Source organism: Pimephales promelas, chromosome 11 (assembly GCF_988280905.1).
Source record: "Pimephales promelas chromosome 11, fPimPro1.hap1.1, whole genome shotgun sequence".
NCBI lineage: Eukaryota > Metazoa > Chordata > Actinopteri > Cypriniformes > Leuciscidae > Pimephales > Pimephales promelas.
Window position 1 is genome coordinate 7715448 of NC_142779.1, and position 12967 is coordinate 7728414.

A 12967-nucleotide genomic window follows, 5' to 3' on the forward strand; every position below is an offset into this window, starting at 1 on the left:
TTTTTTTACTTGGACGATAACATATCTGCTATAAGCAGTGTTTTGTTTATGACATATTTTCCAGTCAAATAAGACAAGCTATCAAACAACAGTACCTTACAAATAAAAGAGGAAATGCAAATCGAATGCTATATGGGAGGTATACCATGCCATAGTAAATGCATGTCTAGGCATAAATTAGAGAACGATAGGAATCTCACTCGATGTCAAGTTTGGAAAGGGATGAAACTCCAGCACAAGACGAAAAGCTTTTATTTTCACGTAAAATAATAAAAATGTATTTATTTCTTTAAATGTTAATTTTGTTCAATGCATACCGTTTCAATCTGACATCCATTCATTATACAAATATAATACATTGTAATGACGCAAACAAATAAATAAAGGTGATTTATCCAAAGCAGAAGATGAAATTAAGGCTTAGTTCTCAAGAATCAAAAAAGAAAGACACTTGGTGAAGATAAACCTGAATGTGACAATTGAATCATGCCTTCGCTACTCATACATGTATTCGACCTGTCATAAAACGATAACATCATTCTTGGTTGAATGCACTCATATGTACATTCATAAGAGTTCCTCCTTATCTTTGGAAACACATGCAGCAAAACAATCAATGCACATGAACCCAAAAAGCAGCACAAATTCAAAGAGCCTTTAGGACTCGAATTTCTGAAACACCGCCACCACATGGCAACAAACAGGAAGGAAATTGATGCAAGTTTGAGGGTGCTCAGTTCCCTTTAAAAACTAAAAACAGGCATTTTATATATGTGTGTGTGTGTGTGTGTGTATATATATATATATATATTTTCAAACATACAAACATAATAATAGTATATAGTGGATATATTTACTGTATAATAGTAGTAAATATAGATTCATAACCGATTAAAGAAATAATTATTTGATAAAACTTCTGTGCATATAGAAAGGCAAAGTCATTACTTTATTTAAGGGATCCATTTTTCCCCCCATCACAAATCAGAACAATAATTTAACAGATTCAAATACATTTCAGCTGTGATGTTTATCACCACACACATTTTCACTTGATTGCGCTTTTCCAAAAAGGAGTGAATTGTGAATTTAACTGCACTGTAAGGCATCGATCAGATATAGTTTGAGCCACAGTAACGACGGCATGCGCACATGACTGAATACTGCATAGACAACATTACACACACGGTCTCCCATTCGCTATATTACTGAAATGTAGAGGTAAGTCATATTGATCACTAAAAGAGACAAATATCAGCCAATAAGACTTGAGGTGACTGAAATAAAAAGCTACATATAAATCAAATTTAGCGAAGAAAAATCAACTTTCATATTTAGGTTTCTGACATAAAAAAATTATGTCATCATCAGTCATAGTTAAAAGCACTGTGATATGCCTATTGAAACTGTCCATTCAATAGGTCAAATCTTCTGTGAATTTGTGTTTTGCCTAATGTATATGAGTGATAAGCTAAGTCATATTGTTCAATATGAGATAGGATGGCTTCATACAGGCAAGTTTCAGACGGAAGTCTATGGTATTTCCAGTGTCGGTTGTTAGGGGACATGTTCCTGATCCACACAAAATGGAAAAGCAAGCTTTTGTCTCTGTATCCATAGTGACTGTTGCTGGGGTGTGCGAAGCCACAGGTTTGCCGTTTGTGTGGGTGTTTTGTAAGAACTGGAGTTTCACTTGACTGTTGACTGGAATGGCAGGCAAGGGTGCTGTCATGTTGCCAGGGGTCGTTTCAACGTGTTTCTTTAGGGGTTCAAGTCTTCAAGTCACTGCTTTTTCTAGTTTAGATGAAAAACTTGCTTCATGAACTCATAAGTGGTGAAGGCAACGGCTTGTGACGGTATACAGCGGATGTAGTTGAGGGACAGGCCACGGTACAGTCCTCTCTTAATGCCATACTGGGTGTACACGTACTTCAGAGTTTGTGTGAGACTGCTGCTCAAAAGAATTAAGCAAAAACATATTAGTGATGACAGATATATGCTGGTGAGAACTGAGTCCAAACTGTGGAGATCTAATGCTACACCGTAAAACATTATGTATTAGTGACACACACACAAAAAAAATAATATATATATACAAATATATCATTTATATGTATATATATATATATACACACACACACACATATATATATATATATATATATATATATATGTATTTATAAATATATTGTGTGTGTGTTTGTGAATACGCGTGTGTTTGTTGTGTGTGTATAGACACTGAAGTATAGAGTAGTGGCTGCTAAAAATTTAGCTTTGTGATCACAGGACTAAATTACATTTTAAAATAAATTAAAAAATAGAAAATTTAATTTAAATTATTATTTTTATTATTATTATATGTATATATATATATACACATGCACACACTGTACTCCACAATGTTGTGATGTCTAAATTCACTTTTAGGATTTTAATTATAGACTTTTGTATAGAAGTACAGAATTTTTATCGCAGGTAAATTATCAAATTATAAAAAAGTAAATATGAGAAAAATTTGACTATTGATGCATCTCTATTAATAAATTAATACCTCACTGCAAGTCATTAAGGCAACAAAAACCTAAAATACTTACCGACATTTATCAAAATCAGGCAGTGATGTACCCAACTGCATTCTCCTCCGGGCAACATCTAGTGGATATCTGCACATAAATATTAAGCCAGAATGTTCAACACAAAATGTACAGTAACACAAATGTGTATATGTTGCACAATTTTGTTGGTCTTTAACTTAAAGGAGTTCACATTTAAAAAAACTTTTGTTAATAATTTACTCACCCCAATGTCATCCAAGATGTCCATGTCTTTCTTTCTTCAGTCGAAAAAAAAATTAAGGTTTTTAATGAAAACATTCCAGGCTTTTTCTCCATATAATGCACTTTACTGGGAACCAAACGGTTCAAGGTCCAAAAGACACTTTCAGTGCAAAATGCAAACTGTTCAAAGGGCTTTAAACGATTCAAGACAATGAATAAGGGTCTTATCAAGGACCCTTCGAGTCATGACTCAAAAAAAGATTGGTTCATTTTGATAAACGCGTTTGAACAGGAGAGTCACGAACGCTCATCACAGAACAGGAAAAGGTGACCATTTGTGCTTATAAAACTTAAACTTTTTTATTTATTTATTAAATGAGCGATCGTTTTGCTTGATAAGACGGTGACCCTTATTAATCACCTTGAATCCTTTAAAGCCCTTTGAACAGTTTGCACTGAAACTCTCATTTGGACCTTGAACCGTTTGGTTCCCATTGAAGTCCATTATATGGAGAAAATCCTGGAATGCTTTCATCAAAAACCTTAATTTCTTTTCGACTGAAGAAAGAAAGACATGGACATCTTGGATGACATGGGGGTGAGTAAATTATCAGCAAGTTTTTTTCAAAAGTGGACAACTTGAAATAATAACTAAAAATCCAGGGATTTAAAAGAATGAACATACGATATAGTTTGAGCAATTGCTCCAGCGACTCCACCACACAAGAGATTGACGTGAGTCTTCAGCACTAGAACATCAGGGTTGTCAAGAGTTGGCTTGCCTAAGAGCTCTGGGAAGTGAGTCAGTCCCAGAGTCTTCAATGTACCGAAAGTAAAAAAGGAAAATCCTGGAATATAAAGAAAACCGTGACATGAGGAAGTGGGCTCAATTTTGCCTATTGTACTGTGCATTCCACGTAAATGAATCAAGACAATAACCTGCATATGGAGCCATGCCAATGATTGTGGGGGTCAGACCCCAGTAGAAACCAGAGATTCCTCCCTCCTTTAAAGATAAAACACTGTCACACAAAAGGGAAGCACAGATGGGTTCTCATTTAAACCCCTTTCCACCCTTCACACCTTAAGGTAAATAGTCTGAAAGGCGTTTCGTATGCCAGTGTAGCGATGCTCTCCTGTGACTTGAAATGCTAAGCGTGCTCGGATGACATCGAGCGGATAAGTGCAAATAACTGCGGTCATCCCTGCAGAAGGAATACAATGGAGATAAAGACAAGAGCACTCATCATGGAGTAACAAGAAAAGAAAAAGAATCACAAACCTGCCAAAGATCCCGCCATAAGCCGATGAATGTGCCCAGATATTCCAAGTTGTGTGTTAAGGAACTGAAAGTACATCCGAAACAGCTTTTTAAAAGCATTAAACAGAGCGTGCATTCAGCATTAGTACAAATCATTGTTCTGTTAACATCAATGTAAGCTCATTTGAAACTGCAGTTTTCCAAGCTACAAGCTACTTACAATATGAATAATAAAAAAGATAACTACTGACAAAATGTAGTTAACTACAATGAAGCTTTTCAAGGTTTTAATTTAAACTATATAACCATCAGATGATGCAACTGATCCATGCTAACCATTTGTATAGATGCGTTTACAGTGAAAAAAAATAAAAGAAATGTACAGATACATTTGCAATGGATACAACCAATAAAAAAAAATTTGATACCAAAACAAAACATCCCACACAAACTACCTCAACTTCTAAATCAAATCAGTGAATGCTTTTTTTTTTTTTAAATGGTTCGTTTAAATGAATCATCTGAATCAACTGAATCTACTAAATAAAGCAGACTAGTGCTTCACTTGAGAGGACAGTTTAGGAGATTGTGTTTGATTATTTACTATTTTTACACTAGTTTTGTGTTATACAATGTGACAACTCGCAAAATGAGTACTGGAAAAACTACAATATTTTGAACAACTGAAAAACGGTCACCCTACTAAAAATACTGTTGAGTTAGTAAATGTCGCTATGTTTAGTTTGTTATTCCCCAAAACTGGTTGGCATTACTAAATGATGACTATGAGACAAAAGAAACCTTTTTGTAGTGATCAAAAGCCATAAACTGGATGGCTCCATATGGGAAAATCCTGATCATCATAGCTCCATTTCCTTTGTAAAGTCCAAGAAAACCCTCTTTTTTTGGCACAGCCTTAAGTGTGGCAAACACTCCTGGAAAAAACACACAAGATAACATTACATTGTTCAACCAATGGTATTCTAATGCATTTGTATTCCAAGTTTCAATAATATCTATTCATCAATAATATTTTGGGATTAATTTACCAAGGTGTTTGTAATGCGGATTTTGAGCTTGCAGTAATATTTTCACTCTGTCGAGAGGCGCTATGGTGGACTTGGCACAGCACCCTGCAACACCTTTGTGAACACAAAAATATCAGTTAGTTTAATCCATAAATAAACAATCGTTCACAATTGAGGGTACGTTTACACTACAATGGTAAAAACTGAAAGGTTTTTGTGTTTTTTGCATACAGACGACAATCTTATCAAAATGATTCCCATTCACTTGGATATGTGAAAATTATTACAAATGCTGTATTATGCTAACAGGCCAGTAGTTGGCGATGTCACTTTGTAAAGAAACACTACACGCCTATAGGCTGAACGCATAATAGAGTGCCGAAGTTATCACGTCACTTTGTAGGCCAAAACGTGGAAGTGAGTTAGCATTTTAGCACTCCCGGTTCCCTCGCTCTAAAGTTTATGAGTTTTTTTTTTAATCGTTTTTGCGAAATCGCTTCAAATAAGGTCTGTGGTTAACAAAGCCTCTAAATATTTTCACGTTGTGATCTATGACATAAAACACACCAATTATAACCTGCTTGTGTTTTTTAAAACTTTATATAGGCTTCAAAATGTATACATTTTGAAATAACTTGAAAAGATCTTGATAGACTAAACGTGTAAATGTCAAAACTCTTTGTTGAACGCAGATCTTATTTTTTGCGATTTTCCAAAAGTCTATGGGGAAAATGCATAGCTTTTCGATCGAGGGAACCCATGCGCCATTAACTTCCAAGTTGCGTTTTTGTAAATGAAACACAAGTACCTTTTTTTAAAGACTTGCACTTTGAACCCCATTTTCAAAAGTTTGCATTTTCAGGTCCCCAAAACGCCATTGTTGTGTAAATGAACAAAAAAACGCATAAAAAGTTTTCAGTTTTTGTTTGATAACGGTGTTGTAGCTGCCCCTTTAAATTAGGGATCTTTATGTATGCATGTACTCATATTGAAAATATAGTTAGGCACAATGTACTTATTGTGTTCATGTTGTATTGCAAAACACTTTGCTTGATAGGTACATGATAGGTACTATCATATTGTATTGCAAAACACTTTTGCTGCTATTGCGTAAAGTTAGGGACAAGTTTGTTGGTCTGGTGAAGGGTTAACAGTGCAATTATAGATGAAATTACAGAAATGAATTACAGCTGAAATTACAAGCAGGTGTTTTCAAAATATAAGTCAATAATCAATTTAAATGTTCATACATAGTTAAACACACTTAAGTGCCTAGGACCAAACAATCATAAACATTTTATTAACTTAAAATCTAAGGGGATGCTTCAAGAAAATTTGTCACGTTAAAGGGTTTTAAAAGACTTGAGAAATTAATGCAAAAGCAATTACACAATTTATTTAAAATAAAATAAGGGTGGAAAAACACACATTTATGGCCTATACAAGTAACTGAACTCCAATACTATTATGCATGCATACTCCCATAGCTCAAGATATGCAAGAGAAGCTGATTGTGCATTCTTTAGTACATCAATATTTTGTGATTGAAACGTCACCTCCAGCTGTGAAAGAGCGCAACCAGTAGTGGTAGTCTTTCTGCACAGGAGCTGTGATCACAGCCTCTGTCGTCATGATGGCTGCTATCAGGTCTGCAGTATGTTCATGTCTTCAGCACACTCTGGAATGAGGTAAACAAACATGTGCATTGATATTATGTCTCAGCTGATCTGTGCCACAGGCTGGACTAAGCGCACAGGAAAGTCTTATCAGTCATAAACAGTTGGACAGGGTTGTAAATGTATTACTTTATGAGTACCTGGTTCAGTGAAATGTTAACAGATTCAGTTCTCTAAATCTAAACTAGAAAGACAAACCAAATCAAGTACAGGTGCCATCAGGATAAGTGAATGAGTTACAGGTTGGGCTGAGAAGCAAACCATACAAAGAATTTTATTCTGGCTTAATAAGAACCGTTCGAGCATTTTAAAATGAAAATGTATTGTTATTGGCTATTATATAAATACTTATATATAAAGACAATCAAAACAAACCATTTATTCTGGCTCTTAACTGAAAGCAATTTGCACTGACCCATCTAAAATATATGTCACTGCTATTGTTTTGTCTCAAGATTCACACCAGTAATGTTTTGATCTAAGGTACGTTTATTAAGCTCCTTAAATATCCCAATTGAACTAAAGCCTAATGCTGGCTATCTGTTAAACCTGGACATGGTACTGAATGTGAATAATACATGTATGTCAACAAAAATATATATATAATAAAAATGAAAAGAAAAAAAATACCATGGTAAATGACTGTACAAATTCCGATGACGATTGCATGGTCCTTTTAGCTACCTTCTTTTAGTGCCTCGTTCTCTGGCTAGCTTGTTTTGATAACTTTGGCTACATATTATAATATTGCGTAACGGGAAGCAACTCGAAATATATTAAAATACACAATAACGATGTTTTAGCATATTGTTACCTTGGTTACTGTTGCTTATTCCACGAGCCAGCTATAATATTACACAGATTTCACTTCCCACGTAATTTACAACGATGTTTTGCACCGATTCACAAATAAAAACGTCTTCAGCAGCTATGACCTGAATACTTGTACACAGAAAAACGAAATCCGACCTAAAATCAAGGTCATCGGTTGCACAACTGTATATGGAGCTGTGTGAAACTGAAGCTGACAGCTCTTCCTGTTAGTTACAAACACAGGGTGAACACTCTTACGACAACAAAACTATTCGCTCAACGTTAGATCCATGCGTCTATTCTACGAATATAGACTATGTACTTACATAAAACATAAATCAAGTCACGATTATACATTTTCTTTTCCACGTTTTTCTCTGCAGTTTCGTCCATTTCATGTCCTTCACTGATTCATTTCCTGTCGCAGAATTAACACGTAACTGCTTGTCAACCTATGGTGTCAACGCACAGCACCAACGCACTATTCTATTTATTTTGTGTTTACATTGCAAATGATTCTTCATTACATTCATTTAACAGATTTATTATGATACAATATTGTATCTATTTGTTTTTTTTAGTTTTTTTTTTTTTGGCAATACTGCGTATTGTGAGTTTTTCATTGTTAAATAAAAAGGAATTAACTTTTCTATGTAAATTAATTTTTGTCTGAAAATGAACATTGTGTAATGGAATAATATAATAAACTTACTTATAAAATAAACTACTTATTAAAAAAACAACTAACTACGACTACTATCATTATTATTATGGATTTACATAAATATTTTTGTCTGTATATAAATGCACTAGACAATGTTGTGCCTTAATGAGAATATTATTTAAAAATATATTAATAATCATGAATGTGGAATGAATCATGTATGTGGAAATTGTCATGAATCATGTGGAAATTGTGTAATAATAATATAATTAAACAACAACAACAACAACAAGAACAATAGTAATACAATTATGATAATAAAGTTACATATAAATGTAGCTCATGAGTCACAGATCGTTTGATTGTTGTTGCGTCAAGAAGTGACGATGTCATAGTGAAACTGACGTCATCTCGAAACGTGGTACACGCATTTAGCAGTTAGCTTAAAGCGCAGAGAGTTTATTTTTATTTTTTATTATAAATACATATATACCGTATGTCTATGTATAGATTTGACTGCTGCACAGATTGTCTATATTGAGAACAGAAATCCAGTCCGGGTTTTCCCGCCACCTCACGCCGACGTCCATTAAATATCCTGAAGTTGACTGGAGTGCAGGTCGAGTCTGGCTGAGGGCTGCCGTGCCGTGAATGGATTGGCATAAGAGGGATTTGCCTTTTATCGGGTGCTTTAGTCTCTGTGGCAGCATGTCAGTGTCACAGTTCACAGTTATATTGTGAAGACGTTATTCACTTGTGCCTAGGGAAGATCCATCGAAGAGAAATGCGGAAGGATCGGTCGTGTCGTACAGGCGGGGAATATTATTAACGTTAGCCCTTCAGACAGTGCATCTGTCTCTCCGGTATGTAAAGTATTTCAACTCCCTTCAAAGTGTTAATAACAATGCAGCAGCCTACGGATTAAAGCCCCCTTGTTTTATTATTTGATTCCTATCAGATTTAAAGTTTGTTGGGCAGTTTATAGATAACGAAACAAACTGTTGTTAGAGATAAGCGTGTGAGAACGTTAAAAGCGATTAGTCAGCCACAACGGCTATCTCAAAACCTAGTTAGTTCCCTACTTAGACAGCATTTTGGGGAATCGTAGGCGCGTGACTCGTCTGTGACTGACGCACAAAAATGAAGTGTAGGTAGGGAGTTCACTAGGTTTTAAACACAGCCAGTGTGTAAACTTGTGTCTTTCTTTAGATCTACTTTGTGGATATAAACACCACACTTGCCTAATTTATGCTCCCATTTAACTCATGGCAGGTATTGAAACTTGATTCCCTTGAGGGAGATTTCGAGTTGACACATGAAAACAAAGAGTTGAAAACAATGGACATTTAAATTAGATTAAAAAAAGTACCGTGGTACTTAATGATTACCATATTATGGTACTAATCGAAACTATTTAAGTTACTATAATGGAATATGTCAAAAGAAACATTCCATGTCAAAAAGCTGTTGTGACACTATGGTCCTGTTTAATAACCATGTAATATTATGGGACTTTTCGCTAAGCATCAGAATTAATCTTATTAGCAATTCAATCGATACGGTCTTTGTGAGCTACAGTATATAATATAGCAAAGTAAAATAGCATATACTTTGCAACTGCACACACAGTCATCAAAATATATCATACTTCAGACATAATGATATCTGTTAGATTTACTGTATCTTTCAATGATACACTTGATTATCTTGAAGTTAAAGAACCTATTTTAATGACTTGACCAGCACATTGTGTATTTACGTGAAACAAATTGATGAAATCATCCTTTTTCAATTAGGCATAGGTCTTTCTGTATTTTACATCACACAGCCATAATTAGTGATTTCTTACTTGCTAGTCTGTGCAGGTGCTTTAAGGGGGAAGAGCATTCTCATTCTAGAGAGCATTTGATTGGACAAAAATCTGCATAGTGAAGAATGTGTCACTTGATATTGAGACTGATGACTCCGTTTCCAGCGACATGCTAACATACTCTCGTTGTAAAATGTCACCACATTTCAGCCTTAAAATATTATAAATGTTTGCTAAATTATGTATGTTTACTGCTGTCAAACGTTTATGTCGAATAACTGAGTTGGTTCGTGCAATTTATATTTCTCACTTCAAAAATGTGATGCAATGTCTGTTAAGGGAACAACTTTGTTAAAGATAAATGTTCTCTGATCATCAGTGCCCTAATTACTGAACTAGGTAGCTGATTCCAACACACCCATCAATATTATTTTTTTTTTCAATTTTCCAGAAGAGAAAGACTGTACATTTGGCTTCAAAGCCCCTAAATATGCACTAAAAGCCACATTTGATCTCATGATTTTATGTAATCAGAAGCTAAATGCTACATAATTCAATTATGAATTGTCCTTTCCACAGGTAGCCATACATCCATATGCCAACAGTGGAAAAATGTCTGTGTGATCTTATTTGAAACTAGGAACATAACCTAAAATATCTAAAAAGTACTGTTGTCCAGAGTCATCTTCATACTCTTTTCCATGCCGGCTATCCTGAACTCCTCCTCCCTCACCCTCACGTACTTCAGCTATGCCTCATATTCCCAAAGCACCCAAGAAGTCATCTTGTGCATCCAAAAAGCGAAATGTTAGAAAGGTGAAAGCTTCCACGACCAGGAGGCAAACGGTCAACTCGCTCAAAGCCAGTGGTAACATCAAGAAGGCCATAGACAAAAAACAAGCACTAAAAGGGGCCCAGAGGACTGTTGACAGCAAGCCCAGCAAGAGGACAGTCAAGAATGTTCATAGTGGTAAAGGACCCAGGCACACTCGTGGTTCTTTGAGACAAAATGGCTTGTTGTCAAAACCTAATGGAAAAGGAAAGACTCCAAGGAATAGTGTCTCGAGCGTCCTACAGGAAGTTGAGTCCTTCAGGAGGGTGGTTACAAGAAGAAAGGGAGATCAGGAGATCAGGGAACAGGATACCGATACTAAAGGGTCAGAAGTTCATGATCCTACTGGTGATGGACAACAAAAGGGTGCTGTTATTCCCACTGGAGAGGGACAGATCATTAATATAAGCTCGGAGGAAACTGCGGAGGAGCACATAGAGACTGTTGTTCACGACACTGACAAGGCAGAGGAGGAGAAGATAAAAGCAAACACAGAAACTGTACAAAATGAAAGCTGCCTTGCTTCTAATGAGCAGCCAAACACAGCATTTGTTGAGCAGCATGACCCTCTGAGGCACGACCCCGTCAATAACGTGGACTTTGCCTACAACAATAATACCTCAGGCCCAACGACTCCCTCCCCTTCACAGTCAGATAAGCATGTTTTAGGTCAGGTTGAGGAGGTTCCACACATGGACTTTTCCGACAGCTCTTTTGAAACCACTCCAGAAAACTCTACAGAAGCAGGTGAGACTGTGGCCTCCCAAGTGAGTCAATCCTCCAATGAATCACAAGCACTTGAAAACATTGCAAATGCTCCCCAGAAGGAAAAAAGTGAGCTGCAAAGCACTGCAGATGTAGACACCAAAGATGAAATTGACGATGCAGAAATGTCGATGAAGAAAGAGGGAGCGCTTTCTCTCCTCTCGCTGAGCACAACCATTTACAACAGCACTCTTTGTGAAATGGGCCATAGGCCTCAGGTGACGGCATTGCTCTCCAGTAGCACAGAAAGCACCCAGTCCTCGTTTGACAGCGAGTCAGAGTCGGTTTTTGAGCACAGGGCGGTAGGAAACCCTCTCCAAGTTGAGGATATTCAGCGGCGTTTACTTCGAGTTCAAGAGAGGAGGGAGAGGAAGAAGAGAAGCCGCTGCTGCGTTTGCATGCCTTGTCTGCGCAAGATGAACTGTGGGGAATGCAGGAATTGCCTGAACAGAAAAACGGGGCATCAGATCTGTAAGCTCCGGAAGTGTTTTGAGCTGAGGAAAAAGCCCCTCGTGATCTGTACGAGAGAGGTAAGGCACCTGACTCTTCAACTTTTTGATGTGTCTCTCTTGCCCAGGGCTCGGTCCTGGAGGGCCACTGTCATGCAGAGTTTAGCTCTAACTTGCCTCAGCACACCTGCCTAGAAGTTTCTAGCATGCCTAGTAAGACCTTGGCTGAATCTGAAATCGCCACAATCACTATTCCCTACGTTAGTCTACTAAGACAGTTCACTTGAAGGAGTGAATGAAAACGAGTGAGCGGATTAATTCGGATTAATTCAGCATGCACATCTGCTGTACACTCGTTATTGTGGTGCAATTTGGAATAGAAAGAGTGCACTCGGTAACGTCCACTAGACACCACTCCAAATGGCTGTCCCCTCAAATAAAGCCCTATGGGGAGCGATTTCAGATTCAGCACTTGTATTGCTGGGAGTGAGAAACTAAGTTTTTGACATCTTGTATCTATATGCAAGTTTTGTCATTAAAGTTCACTTCTAAAAAAACATTTGCTGATAATTTACTCACCCCCATGTCATCCAAGATGTCCATGTCTTTCTTTCTTCAGTTGAAAAGAAATTAAGGTTTTTGATGAAAACATTCCAGGATTTTCTCCATGTAAGGGACTTCATTGGGAACCAAATGGTTCAAGGTCCAAATGAGAGTTTCAGTGCTGCTTTAAAGGGCTTTAAACAACACCAGATGAAGAATAAGGGTCTTATCTAGGACCCTTCGAGTCATGACTTGAAAAAAGATTTGTTCATTTTGATGAACAGGAGAGTCATGAACGCCCATCACAGAACAGGGCAAAGCAAGCATTTGTGCTTATAAAACTTCAACT

At 36.6% G+C, this 12967-nt stretch overlaps 2 protein-coding genes across 4 annotated transcripts in view; one reads left to right on the forward strand and one right to left on the reverse strand.

The window, feature by feature from the left end:
- Positions 1-1644: 1644 nt before the first annotated feature.
- slc25a16 (solute carrier family 25 member 16) lies at positions 1645-8020 on the reverse strand. Of its 2 annotated transcripts, none has more exons than XM_039672502.2 (10): positions 7882-8020; positions 6623-6744; positions 5088-5180; positions 4840-4973; positions 4060-4123; positions 3861-3982; positions 3717-3783; positions 3463-3625; positions 2595-2663; positions 1645-1951 (listed from the first exon to the last, which is right to left on the reverse strand). In XM_039672502.2, exons 2-10 carry the CDS (start codon positions 6696-6698, stop codon positions 1795-1797), a joined length of 945 nt encoding a protein of 314 aa, XP_039528436.1. In that variant the 5' UTR covers positions 6699-6744; positions 7882-8020; the 3' UTR covers positions 1645-1794. The 2 variants fall into 2 exon arrangements, with proteins under 2 accessions (XP_039528436.1, XP_039528437.1); XM_039672503.2 differs by lacking the exon at positions 7882-8020 and adding an exon at positions 7557-7691.
- Positions 8021-8681: 661 nt separating this feature from the next.
- The window catches only part of tet1 (tet methylcytosine dioxygenase 1), a 36564-nt gene continuing 32278 nt past the window's right edge, over positions 8682-12967 (forward strand). The window contains exons 1-2 of one of the 2 annotated variants that reach the window (XM_039671606.2): positions 8682-9082; positions 10609-12156. In XM_039671606.2, coding sequence (XP_039527540.2) covers positions 10780-12156 — 1377 coding nt within the window. In that variant the 5' untranslated portion in view covers positions 8682-9082; positions 10609-10779. The remainder of the gene's footprint in view (positions 9083-10608; positions 12157-12967) is intronic. The other variant, XM_089116857.1, reaches the window with a different exon arrangement.